This window comes from Microcaecilia unicolor, chromosome 1 (genome assembly GCF_901765095.1).
Source record: "Microcaecilia unicolor chromosome 1, aMicUni1.1, whole genome shotgun sequence".
In the NCBI taxonomy this organism is placed as follows: Eukaryota; Metazoa; Chordata; class Amphibia; order Gymnophiona; family Siphonopidae; genus Microcaecilia; species Microcaecilia unicolor.
This window is the reverse complement of record NC_044031.1, coordinates 45,112,088-45,138,351: the sequence shown is the minus strand read 5'-3', so window position 1 is coordinate 45,138,351 and position 26,264 is coordinate 45,112,088. Positions and strand designations below refer to the sequence as shown.

At 45.8% G+C, this 26,264-nt stretch overlaps 1 protein-coding gene across 1 annotated transcript in view; it reads left to right on the top strand.

Moving 5' to 3' along the window:
• The window catches only part of PTPN23 (protein tyrosine phosphatase non-receptor type 23), a 157,639-nt gene that overhangs the window by 39,230 nt on the left and 92,145 nt on the right, over positions 1–26,264 (top strand). Inside the window, exons 6-8 of the mRNA XM_030196672.1 lie at positions 1,793–1,924; positions 15,723–15,803; positions 17,761–17,892. Of these exons, the coding sequence (XP_030052532.1) occupies positions 1,793–1,924; positions 15,723–15,803; positions 17,761–17,892 (345 nt within the window). The remainder of the gene's footprint in view (positions 1–1,792; positions 1,925–15,722; positions 15,804–17,760; positions 17,893–26,264) is intronic.

Here is a 26,264-nt window from a genome sequence, read left to right as displayed (position 1 = left end):
TTTTTTTTTTAGGGTGGGAGGGAGTTAGTGACCACTGGGTGAGTAAGGGGAGGTGATCCCCGATTCCCTCTGGTGGTCATCTGGTCATTTAGGGCACATTTTTGTGGCTTGGTCGTAAAAAAAAAAAAAGGACCAAATAAAGTCATCCAAGTGTTCGTCAGGGACGCCCTTCTTTTTTCCATTATCGGCCAAGGACGCCCATGTGTTAAGCATGCCCCAGTCCCGCCTTTGCTATGCTTCTGACACGCCCCCGGGAACTGTGGTCATCCCTGTGACAGAAAGCAGTTGAGGATGCCCAAAATTGACTTTCGATTATGCTGATTTGGGCGACCCTGTGAGAAGGACGCCCATCTCCCAATTTGTGTCGAAAGATGGGCGCCCTTCTCTTTCGAAAATAAGCCTGATGGCCACTTAAGTGCTTTCATAAAACACTTAGGGTAAACAGATAGTAACTGCAGCTTAACTCGGTAGTAATCATAGATTGAAGTTGTGCATGTTTTACGCCTTCTTAGCCTCAGATTTAAATGTTAAGTGAGTAAAATATACACACATGCACTTATTTTATGTCATGAGTCTGCCTGCATCCTGCCTCCACCCCAGAACATGCCTGCAGAAAAGTCCTGTAAAAATATATGCTTTTTGTCACCCTGCGTACTTTTGTGCTCATAACACCTGGGGTAGTTTTTGTAAAAATCCGTATATACACACACAAAACAGGGTTTAAAAATAAAAAGTTAATAAAATTACCATCCATTGTGATGATGCTGTTCACAGACTCCTGGGTCCCCTCAGTTGCTCTCTTGCTGGACAAGACCTTAGGGTGGGCATTCTGCTGTTCCTTAAATCAGATATCTAATGCAGGTTGTGCTGTGCTTTAGTCCTGTGGATCATATCCACACGTTAGCTTTGCTTTATGGCTGGACCCATTTAACTTCCTCTTCCTACCTCACCACGTCCTTCCTTTTAGCTTCTTTCCCTTTTCATCTTTTAGGCCACATTGCCTCTCCTCCCCTGCCATGTTTTCTTTATAAACGGAATATATTGGGGAGCATGAGAAGGAGCAGCCTTGGATGCTGGTGGGGGAGGGGGGGTTACGTTCGCTTTCACTGGGGTCCCAGTGTTGCTGATGTCCTGCCGTTCTGATGGGTGTGTTCCAGTTGGTTGTTGAACTGGACTATTCAGTTACGGTGGCCCAACATCCTCAGCCTTTCTTAATTTTCCAGCCAACTCCTGTTGCTAACCCATGACCTGGTTCTGCACTTTCCTTTTTTTTTTTCTGGTAAAGAAGAGCTGGGAAACTGTTTGTTTAAGAACTCGAGGCAATGCACATCATAATAACATAAAATAAAAAACTAATTAAATAACAAATACATACTAGTGCATAGGCAGACACATATAATTGAGAACCCTAAATTTTAGGCATAACATCTTAGGAAAGAAAAATGTGAATCTGTATAATGAGGATGGCTCAGTGGATAGATCACGTAGGAATTTATGTTAAAGTGCCCATAAGTGCTTTTTTTTCTTTTTTCTGTGGAGGGGGTTTTCAAGATGTTAATTGACATGAAGTTTTTGTGTGTAAAAAATGTTATTCCCATGCACGTGGCTTTGCAGCTCAAGAAAAGGGTGAGAAGGACCATGCTAGTAAGTTGAGCAATCCACTTAATTGTACGCCCCCCTGATGGTTTGTGATGGAATGGAATTGGATAGTAAATTTTTAGTACTGTATATGTTGTGCAGTTCATGTCTCTTGTTTTATTCCCATCACTTTCTCTCTCTCCCATGTGCTCAGGGAATGAAAGTTTCCTGCACACACTTCCAATGTGCAGCCGGAGCATTCACCTTCCTGCAGGATAACTTTCCTCACTCCTACAGCGTGGACATGAGTCATCAGATCCTCAACCTGAATATTAACTTAATGCTGGTAAGATGGACCAGATTTAGAGGCAGATGCACTAAACGTTTTTCATCGTTAAATGAGCCCTCGGGGAAGAATTTCCGATCCTTTCCATGCACTTAAGCCTATTTTCCGACGACAGTAGCAGCTAACGAAAACGGAATGGAGATGAGCAATTAGTGTGAAAACCCCATTGAAACGACATGCACTAACCTTTTCCGATTGCCTTTACGCAGGAAAAAGGCAGGAAAACTAACGAGAGGTCTGGACCTCTCGTTAGGACAGCTCTGTGCCAGGAAAAAGTGTTAAGTGAAAAAATAAACAAACTTTGAGCCAATCCCAGCGCATTAGCAGAGCTAAAAGCGCTGTGATTGGTCCAAAGGACCTCAGAAAACACATAAAAAAATAAAACTAAAAAAAGGATCGGGAGGGGGCAAGGGCGCTCATCAGGAGCGTCCTGTACGGACGGCCTTGCCCCCCCCCCCCCCCCCCGCCGCTGCTCCCCACTTTCCGCCGCTCCCCCCACCCCGAAAAAGCAAAATTGTAGCAGCCCCTGCCCCCCTCCCTTCCTCACTACTCTCAGCTCCGCCTCCCGACATCCTCCGTCTGTGCCCCGCCCCCTTTGGGGGTCGTCGCCGCCATTCCCCTTCTCCATCGGGCCCCCCTCCCTCTTACCGGGCCCGTGCAGCGCCTCTCTCCTCTGTCCGAAGGCGCTGCACGGGCAAGAAGAACGCTGAATCAGCTGATGCCTGCCTTCGCGATAGAGCGTCTTTCTCCTCCTGGGCCCGCCCCTGTCTGACGTCAGTAACTGACGTCAGACAGGGGCGGGCGCAGCAGGAGAAAGACGCGCCATCGCGAAGGCAGGCATCAGCTGATTCAGCGTTCTTCTTGCCCGTGCAGCGCCTTCGGACAGAGGAAAGAGGCGCTGCACGGGCCCGGTAAGAGGGAGGGGGGCCCGATGGAGAAGGGGAATGGCGGCGACGACCCCCAAAGGGGGCGGGGCACAGACGGAGGATGTCGGGAGGCGGAGCTGAGAGTAGTGAGGAAGGGAGGGGGGCAGGGGCTGCTACAATTTTGCTTTTTCGGGGTGGGGGAGCGGCGGAAAGTGGGGAGCAGCGGCGGGGGGGGGGGGGCAAGGCCGTCCGTACAGGACGCTCCTGATGAGCGCCCTTGCCCCCTCCCGATCCTTTTTTTAGTTTTATTTTTTTATGTGTCAATTCAATTTGCCATGTGCTTGTGATTTGACTGTTTGTGGCATGCGCAGAGCAGCTAACATAACGCTTGGCTGCTCTGCGCATGATTTGGGGGCCGATTAACGATGTGTATTGTGATTCTTTGATACATTCTACGTTTCAATACCGATTCCAGCATGTGTGACTTTTTTTTTTGGTGCATTTTTCGTTATTTTAAAATCGTTAGGGACTTTAATGATTTAGATTTTTTTACGTTTGGTTGCTGCATCTGCCTCTTAGTCCTTCCTGTAACACCACTATCGCTTGCTTGTTATACAATGCTGTTATGGTTTTGTTTCGATACTTTAACTAGTTTATTTTTGAGGGAGTTCAGTTTCTAAACACAGTTCTATTAGATACAAAGTTGGATCAAAAAACAGATTTAGACATTTGATATGCAGAGGCCATTCCAGCCCAAAACCTAGTCTGCAGTAAGCGTCTGGAATTTTGGTTAAGAATATATTATTCCATTACGTTCTATCCCAGTATTCCAGGATAAGTGGGTAGTTATGTCCATCGACCAGCAGGTGGAGATAGAAAATCCAGAACTGAGCACTACTACCTAGCCATGTTCTAGCCGCCCAGTTCCTCAGTATCTTCTATCTCCAGCAGGTGGATGGACATACTTCGTTTCTCTCTGTGTTCCAGTTGGTTTCTCCTGGTCCGGTTGGTGACTGGTTCCCAGTTGAGTCACACCTGAGGAAATTTAGACATACCTAATGATGCTGGGTCCCTGTCTTGCTCCCGCCTGGAGGCTTTCTTCCCTTTATTTCCCTCCTGAGCGTCTCTTGTGGCAGTGTCTGTGCAGCAACCAACAAAAAAAAAAAAAAAAGAGAGATGTTTCTTCTGGCCATATCAGTCCAGTCCGGCGGTGTCGGTTCTGGCTGGGGAGGTGAGGAGCTTGGAGAGTTCGGGGGGTGCACACCCTGTTTCAGGATCCAGGTGGTGAGTTGGGGATCTGTTAGCGGGCCGTGGTAACTGCCGCGTAGTTCCCGCAGCGCGCCTTTTTTTCTATTAAACACTAGTGCCAAAAAAAAAAGAGGGAAAAAGTTAGTGGGCTTGCAGTGCGCTCTTGTGAGTTGGGCCTCTGACCGGGTGTTTTTTGGTGCGGCAGAATGTCTGTCCCCACTGAGGTGGTGAAGCACTGCTCCTCCTGTGAGGGTAGACACTCCTCCTTGGGCCGCTGCACGGTGTGCAGACCGGTGTCCCCGAGTGGAGGAGGAGATCCTGGTGGCCTTTCTCTGGGGATAACGGGCCTGGATCAGCGCTCTGGGTCCCCAGGGGGGATCTCTTGGCGACTCCTCTCTGGCGGAGGCGGGAACTTCGGCCATTTTGTCCTCCACGGTCAGGGAACGTGCTCTGCCGGTGGCAGAGAAAGGGGCAGTTGCAACAGGGGGCTTACCTGTTCAGGGTATGCCTTTTTCCCTTGAATTTGTCTTGTTAATGCACCAGGCATTTTTATTGAAGCAGGGGGGCGCTGCTCTGCCTACTCCGGGGTTGTGGAAGTCGGACTGAGCCCTTCCTCCTCCCAGGAGACTTCGGCCTATCCTGTTGGACGACCCTTTGGAGAGTTGTTCACCCGTTTCTCTGGGGTCAGACGCGGAGTCCGCTTCATCGGGGGGCCCTTCGGTCCTGGAGCCTTTAGAGGAGAGGGAGCTCCCCTCAGGAGACGGGAATGATACTCGGGTGCTCCGGCTTTTTCCGAAAGATGAATTGGGTGCGTTGATTTTGAAGTCCTTATCGGCTCTCTCCATATCTGAACTTGGGGAGGATTCTTCAGGTTCCCAGCAGTCTGGTCCCATGCGGGGGCTTAGGGGTCACTCTGAGGCGTTCCCGAAGCATCTAGATATTCAGGATTTAATCTCTGCAGAGTGGAATACTCCCGAGGCGGGTCTGCGAGTGGGGAGGCCCTTCTCTACCCTTTGGTTCCGGAGGAAAGGGAAAAGTTGGGCTTTCCTAGGGTAGGTTCTTTGGTGACAGTAGTCACCAAGAAGACGACCTTGCCTGTGGAAGGCGGGGTGGCCTTAAAGGACCTTCAGGATAGGAAATTGGAGCAGGCCCTGAAACAGGCCTTTGAGGTGGCTGCCTTGGGCTTTCAGGCTGTGATTTGCAGTTCCTTTGTGGCCCGTGCCTGCAATGGCATCAGAGGTCGGGGGGCCAAGAATGGCTGGCTCGCTCGCGGGCAGCTAGAATGAAGGCAGGTATTGCTTATCTAGCAGACGCCGTGTACGACATGCTTAGGGCTTCAGCCAAGGGTATGTCGGCGGTCTCCGCTAGGCGACAGTTGTGGCTCCGACCCAAAGCCTGGTTGGTCAAGCTGCCCTTTTGGGGAGGTTACTGTTTGGCGTGGACTTGAGTAATCTGGTGAAAGAGCTCGGAGAGACTAAACCCCAGTGGCTGCCTGAGGACCGGCCTAGGTCTGGTCGGCAGTCCGGGTTCTCTTGTCCTCGGTTTCAGGACGGTAAGAAATACAGATCAGGTCGCCCGGCCTTTGGGCAACGGCCTAAGTTTCAGCCCTGTCAGTCCTTTCGGGGGGACAGGAAGGGGACCAGCAAGTCAGGTCGGACAGGTACTCCTGCCCGACGTCGCAATGATGGTGCGTTGGTCCACGTGTTCAGTCCGATAGGGGGACGTCTTCAGGCGTTCACCTCAGATGAGTGGGTGCTGGGCATCCTGCATGACGGTTACCGGTTAGAATTCTGCCGCCTGGTCGCTCCTCTCTTCTTACAGTCTGCGTGTCAAGGTTCTATCCGAGAGGCGCAAGTCAAGTCCACCGTTCAGGCATTACTGTCTCTTCAGGCCATTGTGCCCGTGCCGCTCAACAAGCTTGGACAGGGTAGGTACTCCATCTATTTCGTGGTCCCAAGAAGGGAGGCATGGTCCGGCCCATTCTGGACCTCAAGTGTCAACAAGTACCTGCGGGTTACGCACTTTCAGATGGAAACCCTCAGGTCCGTCATTGCCTCCATGTGGCAGAGCAAGTTTCTCACCTCTCTCGATCTCAAAGAAGCGTACCTTCATATTCCAATTTGGAGCCTCCATCAGCAGTTCCTTCATTTCGCAGTATTGAGTCAGCACTTCCAGTTTCGGGCGCTCCCATTTGGCCTTGCTACTGCCCCACTGACCTTCTCCAAAGTGATGGTAGTTGTGGCAGCCTTCCTTCGGAAGCAGGGTGTTCGAGTGCACCCTTACCTGGACGACTGGCTAATTCGCGCGTCGTCCTACCAGGACAGCTTGGAAGTGACTTCCACGGTTGTCAGGCTGCTTCAGTCCTTGGGATGGGTGATCAGTTTCGAGAAGAGCTGCCTGATCCCCTCTCAGTGCCTGGAATACTGAGGTGTTCTATTCGATACCCAGCGGGCTCGGGTCTTCCTGACCAACCCACGGCAGGTGAAGATGGTGAGGCAGGTACGTTCCCTTCTGTTGGCCGCCAGGCCACGGGTTTAGGACTACGTCCAGCTTCTAGGGTCCATGACAGCAGCCGTGGAGGTAGTCCCTTGGGCACGAGCTCACATGCGTCCACTTCAGAGATCTCTGCTCTCCCGCTGGTCTCAGGTATCAGAGGCTTACCAAGTCAGACTGCCTTGGACGTTGGAGGCCAGACGGAGCATGAGATGGTGGCTCTGCCCCCAGTCTCTGACTCAGGGAATGTCCTTTCCCATTCTACAGTGGGAGGTACTGACAACGGATGCCAGCCTGTCGGGCTGGGGGCCCATTTCAGGGGCCATTTAGCTCAGGGTACGTGGTCACCACAGGAGTCCCGCTGGACCATCAGTTTTCTGGAGCTTCGGGCGGTGCGGCTAGCTCTGAAGTCGTTTCTCCCGTTCCTGAAGGGGACGGCGGTCCGAGTCTTCTCCGACAATGCGACGACCGTAGCTTATATCAATAGGTGGGGGGGGGGGGAACCCGCAGCAGCCGTCTGGCCAGGGAATCCGGCCTCTTTATGGTCTGGCGGAGCAGCACCTGTCTTGCCTCTCAGCCGCCCACATTGCCGGGGTCCTCAACGTAGAAGCTGACTTTCTCAGTGGAGGAGTGGCCTAGTGGTTAGGGTGGTGGTCTTGAGGAACTGAGTTCGATTCCCACTTCAGGCACAGGCAGCTCCTTGTGACTCTGGGCAAGTCACTTAACCCTCCACTGCCCCAGGTACAAAAAAGTACCTGTATACAATATGTAAGCCGCATTGAGCCTGCCATGAGTGGGAAAGCGCGGGGTACAAATGTAACAAAAAATTATGTTTTGGATCCCGGCGAGTGGGAGCTGTCTGCCGTGGCGTTCCAACTAGTGGTGCGGCGTTGGGGCCTTCCTTGCATGGACCTGATGGCTACGAAGGACAATGCCAAGGTTCCACAGTTCTTCAGTCGTCGCAGGGAGCAGGATTCGTTAGGTCTGGATGCCCTACTTCAACCGTGGCCGGTAGAGGGAGTCCTGTATGTCTTTCCTCCTTGGCCGATGTTGGGCCATCTGCTGAGAAGAGTAGCGGCTCATCGCGGCAGAGTGATTTTGGTGGCTCCGGACTGGCCCAGGCGTCCTTGGTATACCGACCTCATCAGTCTTCTGGACGGCCAGCCGCTGCGGCTTCTGCAGGAGAGGGGTCTTCTCCGGCAGGGTCCGGTAGCCATGGAAGATCCCTCCCGCTTTGGTCTTACGGCCTGGCCCTTGAGAAGTCTCATTTGAGGAAGAAGGGCTATTCGGATTCGGTTATTCCTACCCTTCTTCAGGCTCGCAAGCGGTCTGGCATATATTTGAAGATTGGTGCACGGAAAGGGGTTTGGATCCCTTTAGCGCTTTGGTGGGCAGCATCCTTGATTTTCTGCAGCAGGGGGTGCACAAGGGCTTAGCGCTGGGGTCCTTGAAGGTCCAGGTGGTGGCCTTGGTCTGCTTCCGAGGGCGTTTGCGCAATTTTTCGCTGACGGCTCACCCGGATGTGGTCCGTTTTTTGAAAGGAGTGGGTCGTCTTCGACCGCCCTTCCGGGCTCCCTGCCCTGACTGGGATCTCAATCTGGTGCTTAGAGCGCTTCCTCGTCCTCCCTTTGATCCTCTTCGTCAGGCTTCCCTGAAGGATCTTACTCCTGAAGGTGGTATTTTTGGTGTCTATTGCTTCGGCCCGTCACGTTTCTGAGCTCCAAGCGCTCTCTTGCAGGGACCCCTTTCTCTGTTTTTCGGAGAGGGGGGGTGTCTTTACGAACAGTGCCGTCTTTTCTGCCCAAGGTGGTCTTGGAATTTCATCTTAATCAGTCTGTAGAGCTGCCTTCCTTTCGTCGGCAAGACGTGGGAAGCCGGTATGCGTCATTGCAGCTTCTGGATGTTTGAAAAGTTCTTATCCGGTATCTGGAGGCGACTATCGAGTTTCGTCGCTCAGATAGATTGTTTTATTCGGTAAACAGAAGTTGGGCCTAATGGCTTCCAAAGCGTCCATTGCCCGCTGGTTGAAGGAGGCGATGTCGTCCGCCTACCTCCTGGCAGGGAAGGCTTCGCCTTTGGGTTTGAAGGCCCACTCGACTAGGCATGTGGCGACGTCGTCGGCAGAGACGTCTTTGTCTTCTCCGGTAGACATTTGCAGGGCTGCGACGTGGTCGTCGTTGCATTCTTTCAGCAAGCATTATAGGGTGGATGTTGCTGCGCGGTCGGATGCGTCCTTTGGGGCGGCTGTCTTAAGAGCAGCAGGGCCGATGTCCCACCCTCGCAGGGATTGCTTTTGAACATCCCACTTGTCCTGGAATAGTGGGATAGAACATAATGGAAGGAGAAATTATTATTTATTATTTGTCGCATTTGTATCCCACATTTTCCCACCTCTTTGCAGGCTCAATGTGGCTTACATAATACCGTAAACGGCGTTAACCGATTCCGGTGTGAACAAATACAAGGTGTGAACAATATCAAAGTGATATTATAGTAGAATGAGGTTACATGTATGGTAAAGACAATTGGGGAGAGTTTAGAGAGGGAGAGGAAGAGTTAGGATATGTCCATTATGGTATTTGGTTACGTTGTGTTGCAAGAAAGAGGATCCAGGGCCTTGCTGTTACACCAGATGGCAAACCTCCTCCATTTAAAAGAGTAAAACCTCTTTGTAGAATCTTTCCTGGAATTAGGTCTTACCTGATAATTTTCTTACCATTAGCTCTTCACACTATTCCAGGATCCCTCCCGGTGTTTTCAGCCTAGTTTACTTCTGACTCCCCTGTTCACTGTTCTGAATCCTGTCGTTGGTTTTTTTTTTTTTTTTTTTGTGGGGGGGGGGGGGGGGGGGGGGGGGGTTGCCTTGTTTGTTGGTTGGTTGCTGTTCATGCATTTAGGTTGGTTTTCTGCTGGCTTATGTACAACTAGTAAAAGAGGCCCATTTCCAACAGAAAGGAAACTGGTGCTAGCAAGGTTCCAGGGCCCCCTCCTCCTCCTCCCCCCCTCCTCCCTCCCCCAGGACCCCGCAACCCTCTCTCGTCTGAGGACCGCCACTCCCTCCCACCCCCTCCCCCTTTCGTCCCAGGACCCCCCTCTCTCTCAGGACCCTCCCCTCCGATTTCTGCTGCCCAGCGCCTCCCTCCCTCTGTCTCTGTGGCCTCCGAGTGCAAGGAACACGTGTGCGCGTGCCCCATCCCTTCGTACGTGGCAGCTGCTGTTTAAAAAGTTGAGGTTGAAGGGGGGCAGACTCAGGACTAATGTTAGGAAGTATTTTTTCACGGAAAGGGTGGTGGATATGTGGAATGCCCTCCCGCGGGAGGTGGTGGAGATGAAAACGGTAATGGAATTCAAACATGCGTGGGATAAACACAAAGGAATCCTGTTTAGAAGGAATGCTTCCGTGGAATCTTAGCGGAGATTGAATGGCGATGCCGGTAATTGGAAACAAAACGAAAGCTGGGCAGACTTCTACGGTGTACGCCCTGATCGTGACTGAATAGATAGGGATGGGCTGGAGTGTAAAGGGGCTTCGACGTTAGCTTCAGAACTTAGTACAAGAACAGTGCTGGGTAGACTTCTACGGTCTGTGCCTTGAGAAAGGCAAGGACAAATCAAACTCAGGTATACATATAAAGTATCACATACTATGTAAAATTAGTTTATCTTGTTGGGCAGACTGGATGGACCGTACAGGTCTTTATCTGTCGTCATTTGCTATGTAACATTGTAAGCCACATTGAGCCTTCAAATAGGTGGGAAAATGTGGGATACAAATGCAACAAATAAATAAAATGTTACTATGTTATTATTTCAGGTCTGTCTGAAGCTAATTGTTCCCTCATTGTTGGAGGTCATGTTTATTTAGGCAATACTACTATCTTGCTTTGGAACGTAAATACTGACTGGCTGTGGTCTGTGCAGAATACTTGTAAGATCACTTTGAAGAGAGTAATTCCCAGCCTCTATCTGTTGATAGGAGCATGTAAACCCAAGCTTCTTGACGGGGTTGAAGGGACTAAAGGAAAGAAAATTAGCAGGAAAGATTTAATTTTTCCTTATCTGCTGGATAGCGCTGTCTTCTTGCAGGCAAGAAGCCAGGTTTTATGGTAGCCTGAGTGCCTCCCTATACTAGAGTTATCTGACTGTTGCTGCAGGGAATAGAAATCAGCTTTCAGTTACTGCCTTCCAGCAGCTTTCATTGTGCACCCAGGCCAACATTCATGCTTCTTTGTCACAGGATTCGTTTGGGCTTGGAAAAAGTCCTGTATGTCACGATTTTGAGATCTTTTGTTCGTTCAGTAAATAATGTCAAACCTGCAGAGATTGCCAGAATGAAAGCTTTTCTTAACATCTGTCTAGCCAGTTACAGTATTGTGTCAACTGAGATAATGATCTCCTCAGTAGCAGTAGCTAAAATGTAACAGTCTGAAATTTCATCTGCAGCTATTCGTTGATGTCTAATTTTTTACTAACGTAACAAACGAAGGTTGAGAATCAGATCAGGGGAATCAAGTTTTTGTGCTTCAAGAGAGAGAGCGGATGGTCAGGGTTTGTGGATGAGAAGAGTTGTCATGATTTATTTATGTGGGAGGGGTGTGGAGGAGAAAGGGACTGTCAAGGTTTGTTTTAGGGGATGGCAGGATAGAAACAATCGATCTGTAAAGGGGGAGGCAGTGATTAAGGAAGAGCTGTCAGGGTTTGTACTGAGGGTGTGGGATGGGACATCAGGATTAACGTGGAGGAGGGGAAGGGCTGCGGGTGTTTGTGTGTTCAGTGGGGAGATAGACATCAGATTTGTGGAGAGGCGGACAGGACAAAAAAATCTAGCAAAGGTTTTTGTGTGAGGGCGTAAAGAAGGGGTTTGAAATCCAAAATTTTGGAATTTTAATACATTTTGATAGCAAAAAAAAAAAAAGTTAATACAATGCTATACCATAAGGCTTTGTTATGATGGATGGAGTCAACATGGGTCCATGTTAAGGACATAAGCGTTGCCATACTGACACAGACTGAAGGACCATCAAGCCCAGTATCCTGTTTCCAACAGTAAAACATATTTTATACTGCTTATAAGCAGTGGATAGTTCAAAATCCATCTTACAGACTTTTCTTTTAGGAAATTATCCAAGACCCCCTCCCCTGAGGTGAATGAGGTCAGAGCTAGGGGGAGAACCTAGGGGAGGGGGTCCTGAGCAGCACACGCCAGTTTCTATGGTAGCCACTAGTAAAAATCTAGGCCATTGCAATGCACTGAGAGAAAATAAAGTTGCACAATGCACAGTTTTTAAAAAAAAAAGGAGAATAATACATTTCGATACTGTTCAAAACTTGAAATGATTTAGGTATGTTTTTATCCCGATATGTGTATTTCTCCCAGCTTTGCTAATTTTCTTTGGTGCCCTCTAGAATTATTATAAAATATATTTTCAGTTTATGAGGTGGTTAAAAAAAACCCCACTTTAACTTTCTGATTAGTAAAAAAAAAAAAAAAAATCCAAAAGAGAGCGTATTCTGTATCTTACTGAATGAAAGGTAGAGGTTGTGTCGGGGTTGGTTTCAACCTTCTAGGATATGTATTAAATTCTCTTGGCTCTTAAAGTGAGTTTGTTGCTGCAGGAAGATAGCTTGGAATTACTTCAGTGTTTCTTAGTATTTGGAGTGCTACTTTAAAACCTCAGAAACACCATGAACTGAATAGGTGATGGCAGATTGACCATTTGGCCCACCTAGTCTGCCCACTTGTCTGGCTTTCTACCACTTTAAGTAGATCAGGAGTGTGAGTGTAATCCTGGAGTGCCACAAGCTAGTCGGTTTTCAGGCTATCCCTAATGAACTTTTCTGACACAAATTTCCATGCACAGCCTGAAAACCAGACCAGTCTGTAGACATACAGGATTGCAGTTGTCACTTTTAAAAGCTTTTTAACAAGTTAATGTTATGGAAGGCTAGAGCAGCACGAGGTACCCCAAAGAAAAGAAAAACATTCATTTCCATTTGGAACAGATACTTGCAACAAATTTCTCATAAAGCACGAAGTGCAGTGCTCAATAATCTGACCGAGCCATGAGACAGAAGGAGAGAGAGGCTAAAAAAAAAAAAAATTAGGAATGGGAGGGGTTAGTGGAGTAGGCATAGTTAAGAGAAGTCCGCCTCAGAAAATGGGGGAAAGTGCCAGAGGAATCTAGACACGTTAACCTACACTCTGATTAATTATACTGAGGGGGGAGGTAGAGGGACGCCATGAAGTTAAAAGTTGGTTTAAGAGGATAGAGGGGAGGGAGGTGGGGGAGGGAGGAAGGGGACATAGTTTTGACAAAGGTAAGATTCTATGTAAATTGAAGGGTTACATGCAATAATAGCTTGGAAAAGTTTCGTTTGAAGAAAAACATTCAGAAGTCTCGTCTGTAAATATTGTTGGGACTTAAATGAGGTAATAAAACACAGAGCAAAACACGAGACCCAATTATTTGAATTTAATATGGAAGTTTAGGGGTTAAGATAATCTGTTATCAGACTTTTATTGCATAACAAAGAATTGCTAGTAATGCGTCTTCATTCATAACAATAGTTAAAACATAAAAGTTAAATACAGAATAGGCTTTGGGGGGAGGGAGGGATAAGTGTTATACTTCAAAATTTGATGGCTGTACGTAATGTTGCATGTTTGAAGTGCTGTTCCACTGAGTTCTGTACAATTGTTTTGAGAATGTTATGTTCAGGTGGATTTGTACTTTTGGAGATGTCATCAATAAAAACTGTTGAAAATGAAAAGCAGAGGGGAAGGAGGGAGGGTTAGGGGGGATGGGAGAAACTGTTAAAAAGATTGATGATGGACTTTATCATTGTATTTCTATTTTGAAAGTTTGATGGTGGCATTTAAGTTTATGCTAGATATTGCATGTAGTTATTTTTGTCATCAATAAAAATGTTGAAATATAAAAGCTTTTTAACAGCTGGATTGGGATCATATAATGTAGCATTAATTAGCAGTGAATGACAGTGATAAAAAGTGACCAAAGGTTGTGCGGGCCTTGGAGACTGAGGGGGTCTTTAACTAAAGATTAGCTCGAGTTATTTTTTATTTTTTTGTTACATTTGTACCCTGCGCTTTCCCACTCATGGCAGGCTCAATGCCACTTACATGGGGCAATGGAGGGTTAAGTGACTTGCCCAGAGTCACAAGGAGCTGCCTTTGCCTGAAGTGGGAATCGAACTCAGTTCCTCAGTTCCCCAGGACCAAAGTCCACCACCCTAACCACTAGGCCACTCCTCCACTGTTGCTGTTGTTGGAGATTCTACATGGAGTGTTGCTATTCCAACATTCCATGTAGAAGTCGGCCCTTGCAGATCACCAATGTGGCCGCGCAGGCTTCTACATGGAATGTTGCTAGTGGAATAGCAACATTAACATGCCATCTAGAATCTCCAATAGTAGCAACGTTCCATGTAGAATCTCCAATAATATCTGTTTTATTTTTGTTACATTTGTACCCTGCGCTTTCTCACTCATGGCAGGCTCAATGCGGCAATGGAGGGTTAAGTGACTTGCCCAGAGTCACAAGGAGCTGCCTGTGCCTGAAGTGGGAATCGAACTCAGTTCCTCAGTTCCCCAGGACCAAAGTCCACCACCCTAACCACTAGGCCACTCCTCCACTTTATTTTATTCCTATGGGCCTTCCTGCAGATAACTGAAGCTAATCTTTAGTAAAAAGACCCCCTGAATGATCATTTCACCATCAGAGCTGGTCCCTCCAGAGCAGGTTTGCAGGGGAGATTGTACTAGTGCCTGCCTGTACTGCTCTGTGACTGTATGGAGGTTTCTAATGCTGTCCATCTCGCAACTATTCACAAGCACATAGTTCACTGAGAAATGGCAGGTCTGTGGAGTCGGTACACCAAATCTCTGACTCCAGCTCCTCTATTTTTCTACTGTCTGACTCCTATTGATATTAGGTGTTAACATTTTATTGTTCTGTATCTAAAGTAATGGTAAATATAACTTACTTTTGCCAATACTTTAGATCCAGGACAAAACAAAAAGGTATAAAATGATACATTTACCATATATTATATTGTTGGAATGTTGGAATTGGTCAGTGTGTTTTTACCGACTCCAAGTCCACCCAAAATTCCTTCCGACCCCAAAACTGACTCCACCGCCCTTGAAAATGGGAGGAAAAAATAGATTGAAAGTATGTGTGGGACAAACGTTTAACTAGAGTATGTTTTGAATGGGGGTAGTGGGAAGGGGTGTATTTCTTGATTTTTATCGACCGCTGATTCAGCAGAAGGCAACCAATCAATCAATGGGAGACAGACCTAGGAACAGGTTATACAGTACAGTAATGGGAGAAAATCGTCAAGAGATTGTCAATGGATAGTCATATGGTAGAGAACGGGTATAAAATGTTATATATATATGGTATTACACTCTGTTCTGTTTCCATCTTCTGACCTTTGCTGGCATGGATGTGGATCCCGGGGTACCTTTATACATATATGGTGATCCTACCAGCGGGCACAGAACTATTGGACTATGGAGTAAGCCAAACACGGGCCTTACATTGCAGCCAGTAATGGGGTATGGGCTGCTGAATACTCACAGCTGGCTGCATCGCCTTGGTGGTGAAATGGAATTAGTCGGCTGTACCTTCCCAACAGCAACTCTTGTTTAAAATGGACTGTTTGCCAAATATGCAAATTAACTGCATTACATCAAAATTAAGTCAACAAGTTTACGAAAATTTGGGAACGTATAATATTTGGCGCCCTAATCAGGACACTAGATAACAAGGGTCAAGATATCTTCGTTTAGCGTGTGGGTAGTGGTCTGCTAACTTTATGTTCTGGTTCAGTTGTACCTGTGGATCAATCAGTGGGATGAGGGGAGGGGACTTGAGCATTTATCGTACTGTCTAGCTATCAAGTAATATTGTACCAAAGAGTGATGGTATGACTTTGTCTTGTTCGTGGTGCACAAAGTTTTGGTGTTTACATTTAAAGTTTTGCTACAGTTTGTATTCTGATATATTTCAGTAAATAAAATTGGGGGGGGGGGGGGGAGAAAGAAGGTGTGTGAGAATATATAGGGATAACTTAGTAGGAGATCAGTGCGCTGTATGTGATGAAGAAAAATTAGCACACTGCTGTCACCTTGCAGAAAGCTGAGTTTGATTTCTGTCTCCTCAAAGGGCCAAGCTCAGGAATGTCTTTTGGAAAAGTCAATGCTGGATAACAGAAAAAGCTTCCTGGTGGCCAGGATCAGTGCTCAGGTAAAGTCATTGTTCTGTCCTTGCTTTAAGCATGTGATCTGATGAGAATGTGCTTGAGGGGCGTAGCTACGTGGGGGCATTGGCTCCTGTAGATTTGGCCCTGGCCCTCCCACCGCTAACCCTCCCCTGCCGTCGCCGTTGGGTACCTTTGCTGGCGGGGATCCCCAACCCCGCCAGCTGAAGTCCTCTTCTCCAGCTCGAATGTGTTGCTGATCTGCAAGGCTTCTGTTTCTGCGAGTCTGAACATGCAGGATGTCAGACTCACAGAAACAAAAACCTTGTAGATCAGCAACGCGGCCGCGCTGGGGAAGAGGACTTCGGCTGGTGGGGGTTGGGGACCCCCGCCAGCAAAGGTACCTGGCGGGAAGGGGGGGGGGTCGAAGGTTGGCGCCGGGGAGGGGTCAAAGGCGGCGGTGGGGGGGGGGCTAAAATGTGCCCCCTCACCTCAGGCTCTGGACCTCCCTCCTGCCGAAGTCTGGCTACGCCCCTGATGTGCCTTCACTGAGGGATAGGATAGGGGTTGGCAGCAAAGCCCTCTCTCCTTGTTAGCAATGTCCCACAATAGGAGCGGTGTCCACTTTTTTTTTTTTTTTTTTTTACCATTTTGGAGACTGCTCCTGGTCTTATTCATTCTAGATCCCTCCAAATCAGAGTAATATTAATTGTTTGCTGAATATGTAAATGCTTCGACTGAAAACAGTGTAAGCATTATATTGTATTACTAGCTTTGAATATTTTAAAGAAAACTGCTTTACTATTGTGAAAAAGTGGTATAGAAAGTTAATCAATCAATTAGACAACTTTTCAAAATGGTTACAGTTCCTGAATACAGCCCTGTTTTTCCCACCTCCTGCTTCCATCATAAAATAAAAATTGTTGTACTTTTTAATGCTAACTTTTACTTATGTTAGGAGAAACACATATAGAATATTGCTCAAGATCCAAGGAAAATCAAAAAGTACCTCCAAAGGCCAGTAAAAGCATGAAATCCTCAAAAGACAGGGATTAATAACTTTATGGCCCTTTTACCAATTTGTGAGGTGATGTCCTAGTATGTACTTACGTATGTGGACAGACCGAATGTCCATCAAGCCCAGCATTCTGTTTCCAACAGTGGCCAATCCAGGTCACAAGTACCTGGTAGGATCCAAAAAAGTACAATGCATTTTCTGTTTAGGGATCTGTAACAGCTTGAAGTGCTGCCTTTTCAAAGGTTGCGCTGTAGCTCTGAGTCCCATTGGTTTGTTCAGTTATGATACTGCAGTTTTCCCCATGTGTTTCTGCAGGAGTCTGTGTTTATAATGTACCTGTACGTGGAGGGGTTTTGTGTGACCATTAGTCATATGACTCTATAGTCTAAATATTGATTTTAAAAGTTTAATATTTAATTTGATGACCAGTTATGTGATTTTTCAGTATCATATTTGTGTGTGGGGGGGGGGGGGGGGGGGAGGGGGGCTTGTGATTGTTCAGTATTAGTTATTAAAATCTTAGGACTTCAATGGTAAAAAAGCATTCTTCTTTACAATATAAGGAGCCCTTTCACCAAATCATGGTAAAAATGGCCTTAGCATGCCCTTACACAGGTTGTTCCTGCACGCTCAGGCCATTTTTACTGCAGAAGTAAAATGGCAGATTTTCCTTTTTAATGTCCATGTGCTAATTTCCCCATTAGTGCATGAGCCCATATCGCTAACCATTATGTAGTTGAGGTAACCAATTAGCGCAGAACTGCCCACTCTCTGCTCTCGGTGTTAAAAATTAAATTTTATTTTTTTTTAGTTCGTGGGTAGTGTGAACCGATCCCAAAATTGTGGCATTTTGCTGTGGTAAGCAGGCTTATCACAAATTGTCAAACAAAAGTAGTATTTTGCGCATAAGCTGCAGGACTGTAGAACACTTATTCACAGAAAACATAACAGTCCAGCCTTGCTATGTTTTTTTTTTTTTACCACAGGTGGTAGATTATTACAAAGAGGCCTGCCGAGCCTTGGAGAACTCAGAAACTGCCTCTTTGTTGGGTAAAATCCAGAAAGACTGGAAGAAGTTGGTACAGATGAAGATTTACTACTTTGCTGCTATTGCCTATGTAAGTATAGGGATATGAACTCCTCATTGGTGATTCTGCTTAAGCTCCCAGGGAACAGGGCTTCAGACCATTTCGCAGGGGGAATTTAATCTGCCTACTTTCTGAAGGCGCAGAATAGAGGCTGACTGAGTTTCAGTTTCAGCACCGAATCCGGCCTGCAATCTGTGTTCACTCTTGCTTCTGATTTAGCCAAACATGCAAGTGCATTTTTGCCTGAAATTGAAACTCCCCTCCCCCCACGACAGCTCTCTGCTTGCCACCACCATCGCCAAATTGAGTCCTCTTGATCTGACCCGAAAGTCGTCCCCAGCCTATCTTTAAATGCCCTAGTGACCTAGTGGCCTCTCCTAGGCACAAGCAATCCCCAGTCACTCCTGCTCCCACCAGTTCCTCATTCAAAATGTCTGGTTACTGCTGCAAGAGGTCCCGGCAGCCATTTTGAGGTTTGAACTGGCATGAGCAGGAGCAATCCCCAGTCGCTGCAGCCCATGATAGTTCCAGTCTCAAAATGGCTGCTGAAACTTCTTGTGGTAGTCTCACCAGCCATTTTGACTGAGAAAGCAGTGGGGACAGGAGCAACTGGGAATCACTCCTGCCCAGGAGAGTCCACTAAATCACCAGGGCATGTAAAGGAAGGCATGGAGAGGGCCTTTGAGTGGTGAGAAAAGCGGTAGGGGGGCCTGGGAGGATCCACAAGGGAATCGCTCTCTGCCTTGGGGGATGCCTGCCAGGACCCACACTCTGCGGGGGGAGAGACCCTGGAAAGACCGCTCTCTGCTGGGGGAGGGGCAGGAGAATCCACGCTCTGCCATTGCTGGGGGAGGGACATTTTCAATTTTGGACAAAACTGAGTGGTGAATTTTGGCTGCTGATTTGGTTTCAGTCGCCCTCTTAGCAGGGACACTTATGTTACCACCCTATCTGTTTGTGTCTGTCTGTCTCCCCTATTCACTGTCTTATCCACTCCACATTTTCATAGAGTGTCAATGCGGAAGAGTCAAGAGGAGCTGGACTTTGATATGTTATCCAGATCCACTCTTTAATAACATTTTTGTTTTACATCTTTTCTACATCTTATCCACACCAACTCTGTACCAGCTTTTCAGGCACGATCAGGGGACAAAAAGGAGTTGGGCATTATTTTTTTTTTTTTGGTTTGGTAATGAATCCATTTAAATGCATGTGCCTTTTGGAAACTAGGCCCCATTCATTCTGTTTTTAGGTGCATTTTGCCCAATCAGTGGCACCTACTTGAGGCTGCATCTCATCTGTCTGTTTGTCTGTCCATCTGTTCATCTGTATGGATAGGCAAAAAGACAGGCATATGCCCACACACAAGGGCACACAAAGACACTTCATACAGCCTCTGTCATCCTAGTGAGACACATTGTACCATGTCTTTTCACATCTGAGCAATCGTGCATAAGTTTGTAAATAGAGGAAGGGGAAACATGCCATCTTATCATATTATAAGTGTGCACTTGATAATTAAGTTGAAGCTCAAATACATTGTATGCTCCAATAAAAGCACAATATCAACATATTTTATTGCACTAATTTTATGAAAAATGAGAGGTATCCATGAACTGCACAATGGGGATTATACAGTGCTTCAAATGCCAAGTATTTGTCAAGCGGTAGTGGGGAGCATCTGGCTTTGTTTTGGGTTGTAGTGACAGATTCACAAAGTATGTTTTGTCAAACACATTTTGTAGTAGCATCACTAGTTCCTTTTTTTTAGTCTATAACTCTCTTTATCGTGGCTTCTATTTAGCCTTTATCGTATATCGCCTGCTTCTAATGTTTGACAGCAGAACAGAACCTACTGTTCAATATGGGAATTGCATACACAAGTAGTGCCTAGATTCTTAGGGGGAGGGGCAAGGATTGTGTGTCCACCCCTCCCCTCCCCCCCCCCCCCCCCCGTAGGATTTCAGCCTTCTCAAAGAATAACCGTTACTTATTCATTTCTGTTTTCTAGCAGATATCTTCTTCCACACTTCTAATATAATAATTTGCTCCTGCAACATTCCAATGTCTCTGCTTGCGTTTGTAACCACTCCCTGACGTCACTCTCCTCCAACGCTCTCCGTCCCTCCCTCCCTCCCTCCCTCCGAGTTCCAGGGTCGTCATCCCTCCCTCCCTTCCTCCCTCCCTTCCAGTTCCAGGCCCCCTCCCTCCGAATTTTAAAAGTCATCTTGACTTACCACGTCGGGGTTACGGCGGCCGGCAGCAGCGGAAAAAAGCATGCAGCCTTGGCCCTTCTCTCTCAGCTCTGGTCCCGCCCTTGCAGAAACAGGAAATGAGGGCAGGACCACAGCTGAGAGAGACAGAAAGGCCGAGCCTGCACGCTTTTTACCGCTGCTGCCAGCCACCGTAACCCCGACGTGGTAAGTCAAGATGACTTTTAAAATTCGGAGAGAGGGGGCCTGGAACTGGGAGGGATGACGATCCTGGAACTGGGAGGGAGGGAGGGGGGACCCTGGAACTGGGAGGGAGGGTGGGAGGGGACGACCCTGGAACTGGGAGGGAGGGGGAGGGAAAGGAGAGAGAGAGGGGAGGGAGGGAGGAGGAACTGGGAGGGAGGGGGGTCTGGAACTCGGAGGGGGGAGATGTGATGCACATGTAGGGGGGGAGGGCAAAGGAAAGAGGAGAATTGCTGCACCATGATGGATGGAGGGGGCAGGGGAAAGATGCTGCACATGGATGGATGGAGGGGGAAGGGCACAGAGGACATTTGCTGCATATGGATGAATGCCGGGGAGAGAGCATAATTGGTGCACACGGGACACACACTACACCCTCTCTCTCTCTCACTCACTCACATAGACAGACACACATTCTGACTGTCTCTCAATCTCTCTCTCTCTCTCTCTCTCTCTCTCTGACACACACTCTTTCTCTCTCACACATACTCTCTGACACATACTGACTCTGACACATACTCATTCACTCTCTCACACATTCTCTCTCTCTCTCTCTCTCTCTCTCTCACACACACACACACACACACATACTCACTCTCTCACACATACTGATGAGGCAGTGGACAAAGAAATGATATTAAAAGTCTGGTGTTTAAAAAGTTCAATTTTTTACCTTGCAACTAAAGTGAAGGAATGCCAGATGGTTCAGATTATTTTCAATGTCTAGCTTGGCCGAGCAAAAGGTTAGAAAGGTCAGTGAGAAATGAAACTCTGTCCCTTGTGATTGATGGATTGCTAAATGCTGGCACAGCTGTAAACTATTATGAATGAACAAAGGAATGAGCCAGACATGCTGTAGTTTAAAAGTAGTTTAAAGCTGAAATAATTTCAGAAGTTCTTGATATGTAGATTTTGTTATAAGGAGATAGCTTAGATATAGATATAGAGACCATTATAAGTATGTAGAATATGTCTTATAAGGATGCTTACTTTAGAATATGCTGTATTCTGTGTAAATTAATAATTCTGTGTGGAATGTCTGTTCAACTCTCTGTCTGACGTTCTGAGTAGGGCTGCAGTGAAAAGATCAACATATGGTTTGACTTAGCCATAGTTCTGGCTGATTTGATGTATGGAGCTGATAGGTGAAAAAGGTCAGGACTAGTCAGCTCTCGTCTCCTTGATTAATTATAGGTAAAATGTAGGAATGGATCTTGAAAGTAATAATTGATATGTATGCCATTAAGTAAGACTGGCCCTTGACCCCTTTAATGAATGCCAGAGTTTAGTTAGCAGTTAGTACTAGGAATATGAGAATAATAAATGTAAGAATATCCATTATCCTCTAAGTGAACCCAGGTTAAGCTATAGATGAGAAATCAATCATAATAACATGTAGGAGATGGGAGCCACAATGTCTGGTTTGAGAGGCCCCCAGGTCATAGGTCAGTTTAGGATGTCTGGAACCTATGTAACTGATATTTGTATAAAGCTGATTGGTTGAGGCAAGGTAATCAATCTATTCCTTAACCAATTGGAGAGTAAGGGGGCTAGGCTAGGCTAGATAGAACTGTATTTAAGTGGGAGAAGAAGCAGTTTACGTCAGAAGGAGCTCAGAAGAAAAAGAAGGACAGAAGGAGAAGACAGAAGAAGGAGAAGACAGCATAAGAAGAGAAGCAGCTGAGACAGAAGCCACAAAGACACAGAGAGCTGAGAAAGAGAAGAAGAGACTTAATGCTGATGTTCTACTTTGTTTGCTGGCAAATAAAGAAGATTTCTCTCTCATTCTGGTGTGCTGTCTGACTCCTGAAGTATCATAAATTCATGCATCAATTCCTGCAACACTGACTCTGACACATACTCATTCACTCTCTCACACATACTCTCTCCTAACAGGTCCCTTAAAAACATAATTGCGATTAGAGGATAACCTTGTGCCCGTTTCATTTCTTTCAGAAACGGGCCTTTTTTACTAGTATTCCATAATCTACAGTATTTATTATGTTGATGATAACGTCCCTTCTAATCTGGTACAAGTGTTTACTGTTTTATGGTTTGCTTGGGTGTTAATACTATTTCTCTTTTCTTGTCTTTGAGCCTTGTTTTGTTTTTTGTTTTTTTCTCTAAAAACTCCTCCTGCCACTTGCAGCATTCTGCAGTTCTACCAGCTGGGACTGTGCTGTAGAAAGAATGGTTACTTATGCCTTCAGACTGTACTGGGGCTAGGGAACATACCATGAAACTAACGTAGCAGATGTAAAACAAATTTGGAGAAAAGTTTTTTTTTTTTGTTTTGTTTTTATTCAACAAGTAATTGAATTTGTTTTCATAAAATGTGCACATGAATCCTAAAAGAAGGTTGGACTAATTCTTAGAGGAAAAGTTCATAAATAGTTATTGTCCAAAGAAAGTACAGGGCAGATGATCTACAAGATCCAGTGTGGTGGTAGAAAACAGCAGATCAGGCAGGAAATCAAATGGAAAAGCTCAACACAGGCCGTGTTTCGCCCACTCAAGGACTTCATCAGGGGCTCAGAAGTAACCAAGTGGTGTGAAATAGTGGTTTCACCAGCTTGGCTCACTTCTCTCAAGGAAAGCAGCAGTGAAACATGGCTTGTGTCAAGTTTTTTGTTTGTATTTTATCTACTTATAGTGAATAAACTTTGGGATAAAGGTTTCCTGTCTGATCTGCTGTTTTTTTTTTTACCACCACACAAGTATTTATTGGTCAACTAACAGACACAATTTTACAGAGATATCTCCTGATCTAACCAAAACATCAAAGAAAAGACTACCTGTGAGTTTACCAGGACTTTCAGCTCTGACACTGGGGAAATGTACCAAATTTATACCAGATTTTTGGGACTTTTGGGGGACAAAAAGGAGTTGGGTTTAAGGTGTTTTTAATGAATCCACATAAATTCATGTATGTGAGGCTGCCTCCCGTCTGTCCATCCATCCATATGGATTTTATTTATTTATTTATTGCATTTGTATCCCACATTTTCCCACCTTTTTGCGGGTTCATTGTGGCTTACAATATGATATGAATAATGGAAATACAATTTGTTACAACTTGGTTATGGATTACATTGTGCAGAGTTATGCGAGACAATCGAAGTATCGTTAAGGAATATAACAATGGAACATAAACATTGAAACATTGGAAGGAGACAATGGAAAGCTTAAAGGGCAATATTAAGGCATGAAGACATATGGTATACATATTTCTGTGAGTAAAGGTATGAGTGATGTGAGATTACGGGGGATGAGAGTTCAGAAGTGGATGTATGATGCATTAATGAACAGTAAGTGTGGACTTTATGTGTTTTGGCTCTTTCCGTAAATTTTTTCAATAATTTGCGGAAGGAAGCTTGCTCGTGGATCATTTTTAAGTTGCGCTGCAGTGTATTCCAAAACTGCGTGCTCATGTGAGAAAAGGACGCGTGTAGCGTCTTGTATTTCAGGCCCTTGCAATTAGGAAAGTGGAGGTTGAGGAAAGTTCGGGATGATCTTTTGGCGTTTCTGGGTGGTAAGTCTATTAACTCAGACATGTAGGCTGGGGCTTCGCCGTGAATGATTTTGTGGACTAATGTGCATACTTTAAAAGTGACGCGTTCCTTGAGTGGAAGCCAGTGTAGTTTCTCTCGTAATGGTTTTGCACTTTCATATTTTGGTTTTCCGAAGATGAGTCTGGCTGCTGTATTCTGGGCTGTTTGAAGTTTTCTCAGTATTTGCTCTTTGCAACCTGCGTATAGTGAGTTGCAGTAATCCAGATGGCTGAGTACGAGGGATTGCACTAGACTGCGAAAGACGGATCTTGGGAAGAATGGTCTTATCCTTTTCAATTTCCACATGCAGTAAAACATCTTTTTTGTTGTGTTGTTTGCGTGAGTTTCGAGTGTTAGGTGGCGGTCAATCGTAACTCCAAGTGGTTTTAGCGTTTCTGAGATTGGAAGGTTTAGGCTTGGTGTGTTTATAGCGGTGAATTCCTTCGTGTTGTATTGGGAGGTGAGTATCAGGCATTGAGTTTTTTCTGCATTTAATTTCAGACGAAATGCATCTGCCCATGTGTTCATGATGTGTAGACTTTGATTGATTTCGTTGAAGATTTTGTTGATGTCTTGTTTGAAAGGGATGTATATTGTCACATCATCAGCGTATATATATATGGGTTGAGGTTATGGTTTGATAGGAGTTTTGCCAAAGGGATCATCATTAGGTTGAAAATGGTTGGTGAGAGGGGTGATCCTTGTGGTACTCCACATTCAGGTGTCCATGCCTTAGATGTGGTTGAATTTGATGTGACTTGATACGAACGTTGGGTTAGGAACCCCTTGAACCAGTAAAGGACATTTCCTCCAATGCCAAAGTATTCAAGTATGTGTAATAGGATTACGTGGTCAACCATATCGAAGGCACTTGACATGTCAAATTGTAGTAGGAGTATATTGTTGCCAGTCGCAATTATTTGTTTAAATTTAGTCATAAGGGTGACTAATACTGTTTCTGTGCTGTGATTCGACCAGAATCCTGATTTGGGCATCATGCAGTATTGAGTGTTTGTTTAGATAGTTTGTGAGTTGTTTAGTTACCATTCCTTCGGTTATTTTGGTTATTAGTGGTATGGATGCTACTGGCCTGTAATTGGTTAATTCACTCGTGCTTTTCTTTGTATCTTTAGGAATTGGGGTGAGTAAGATTTTTCCTTTTTCTTTTGGGAAGAGTCCGTTTTGTAGCATGAAGTTTACATGGTTCGTTAGGTCTGTTATGAATTGTTGAGGAGCAGATTTCATGAGGTTATTTGGGCATATGTCTAGTTTGCAGTGGGATTTGGCATATCTTTTGAGTTTTTCAGAGATGAGGTCTTTTGATAGTATTTCGAATTCGGTCCAGGTTCTGTCTGCTGGGTGTGTTCCTTCTTCTGGATCTAGACAATCTAAAAGTGTGGCGTACTCAATAGGGCTAGTGGGTATTTTGAGTCGTAGTTGTATAATTTTCTCCTTGAAGTATTTCGCAAGGTTGTCAACATCTGGTATATCTTTGCCGTTGTTTGTAACTGGTGTGGTGTCTAACATTTTGTTCACAAGGTTGAAGAGTTTATGTGTGTCTTTGTAGTTTGGTACTATTATTGTTTTATGGTATATTTGTATTTCCTCCGAAGTAATTTCCAGGCGTTTAGTGTTTGGTTGTCTCTCTTTTTGTTCCATTCTCGTTCTAGTTTCCTGACTTGTGTTTTAAGTTTTTTCAGCTCTTCGGTGAACCATGGATTTGCTTTTTTCCTGTGTGATGATCTGGTTTGGATTGGGGCGATTTTGTCTAATGTTGTTGTACATAGATCGTCCCATTCTTGGAGGAATTGGATGGTGTCTGCGTTTGTTGACCATTCGTTCTGGTAGATCTGTTGCCAGAATGTTGTGGGGTTTATTTTTCCTCTCGTTGTGTATGTTGTTCGCTTATGTTTATTGATTGTGTTTATGTGTGTTTTTCGCCAGTAGAGAGAGACATTTGCTTTATGGTGGTCTGACCATAATGTAGGTGTCCATCTTGTGTCAGTGAGTATGATAGTTGAGTCCGGTTCGAATTTGTTTGTTATGATATCTAGTGTGTGTCCTTTTTTGTGTGTTGGTTGCGTGTTGGGTGCTTGCAGATCCCAAAGTTTTAGGAATTCTTTGCATTCTCGTGTGCTTGGTGAGGTGTCATCTTCTAGGTGTAGGTTGATGTCTCCTAGTATAAGGATGTTTGAGGCAGATACGCAGGAGTTCGAGATGAAGTCCATGAGTTGTGTTTGGGAGTCTTGCCATTTTCCTGGTGGCCTGTAGAATAGGATTGTGTTAAGGTGTCCTATTAGGTTTGGATGATTAATTTTTGTCAATGCAATTTCAAGTTGTGGTGAGGTAGATTCACCCGTGATTGTGATGGTGAATTCGGGTTTGTAAATAATAG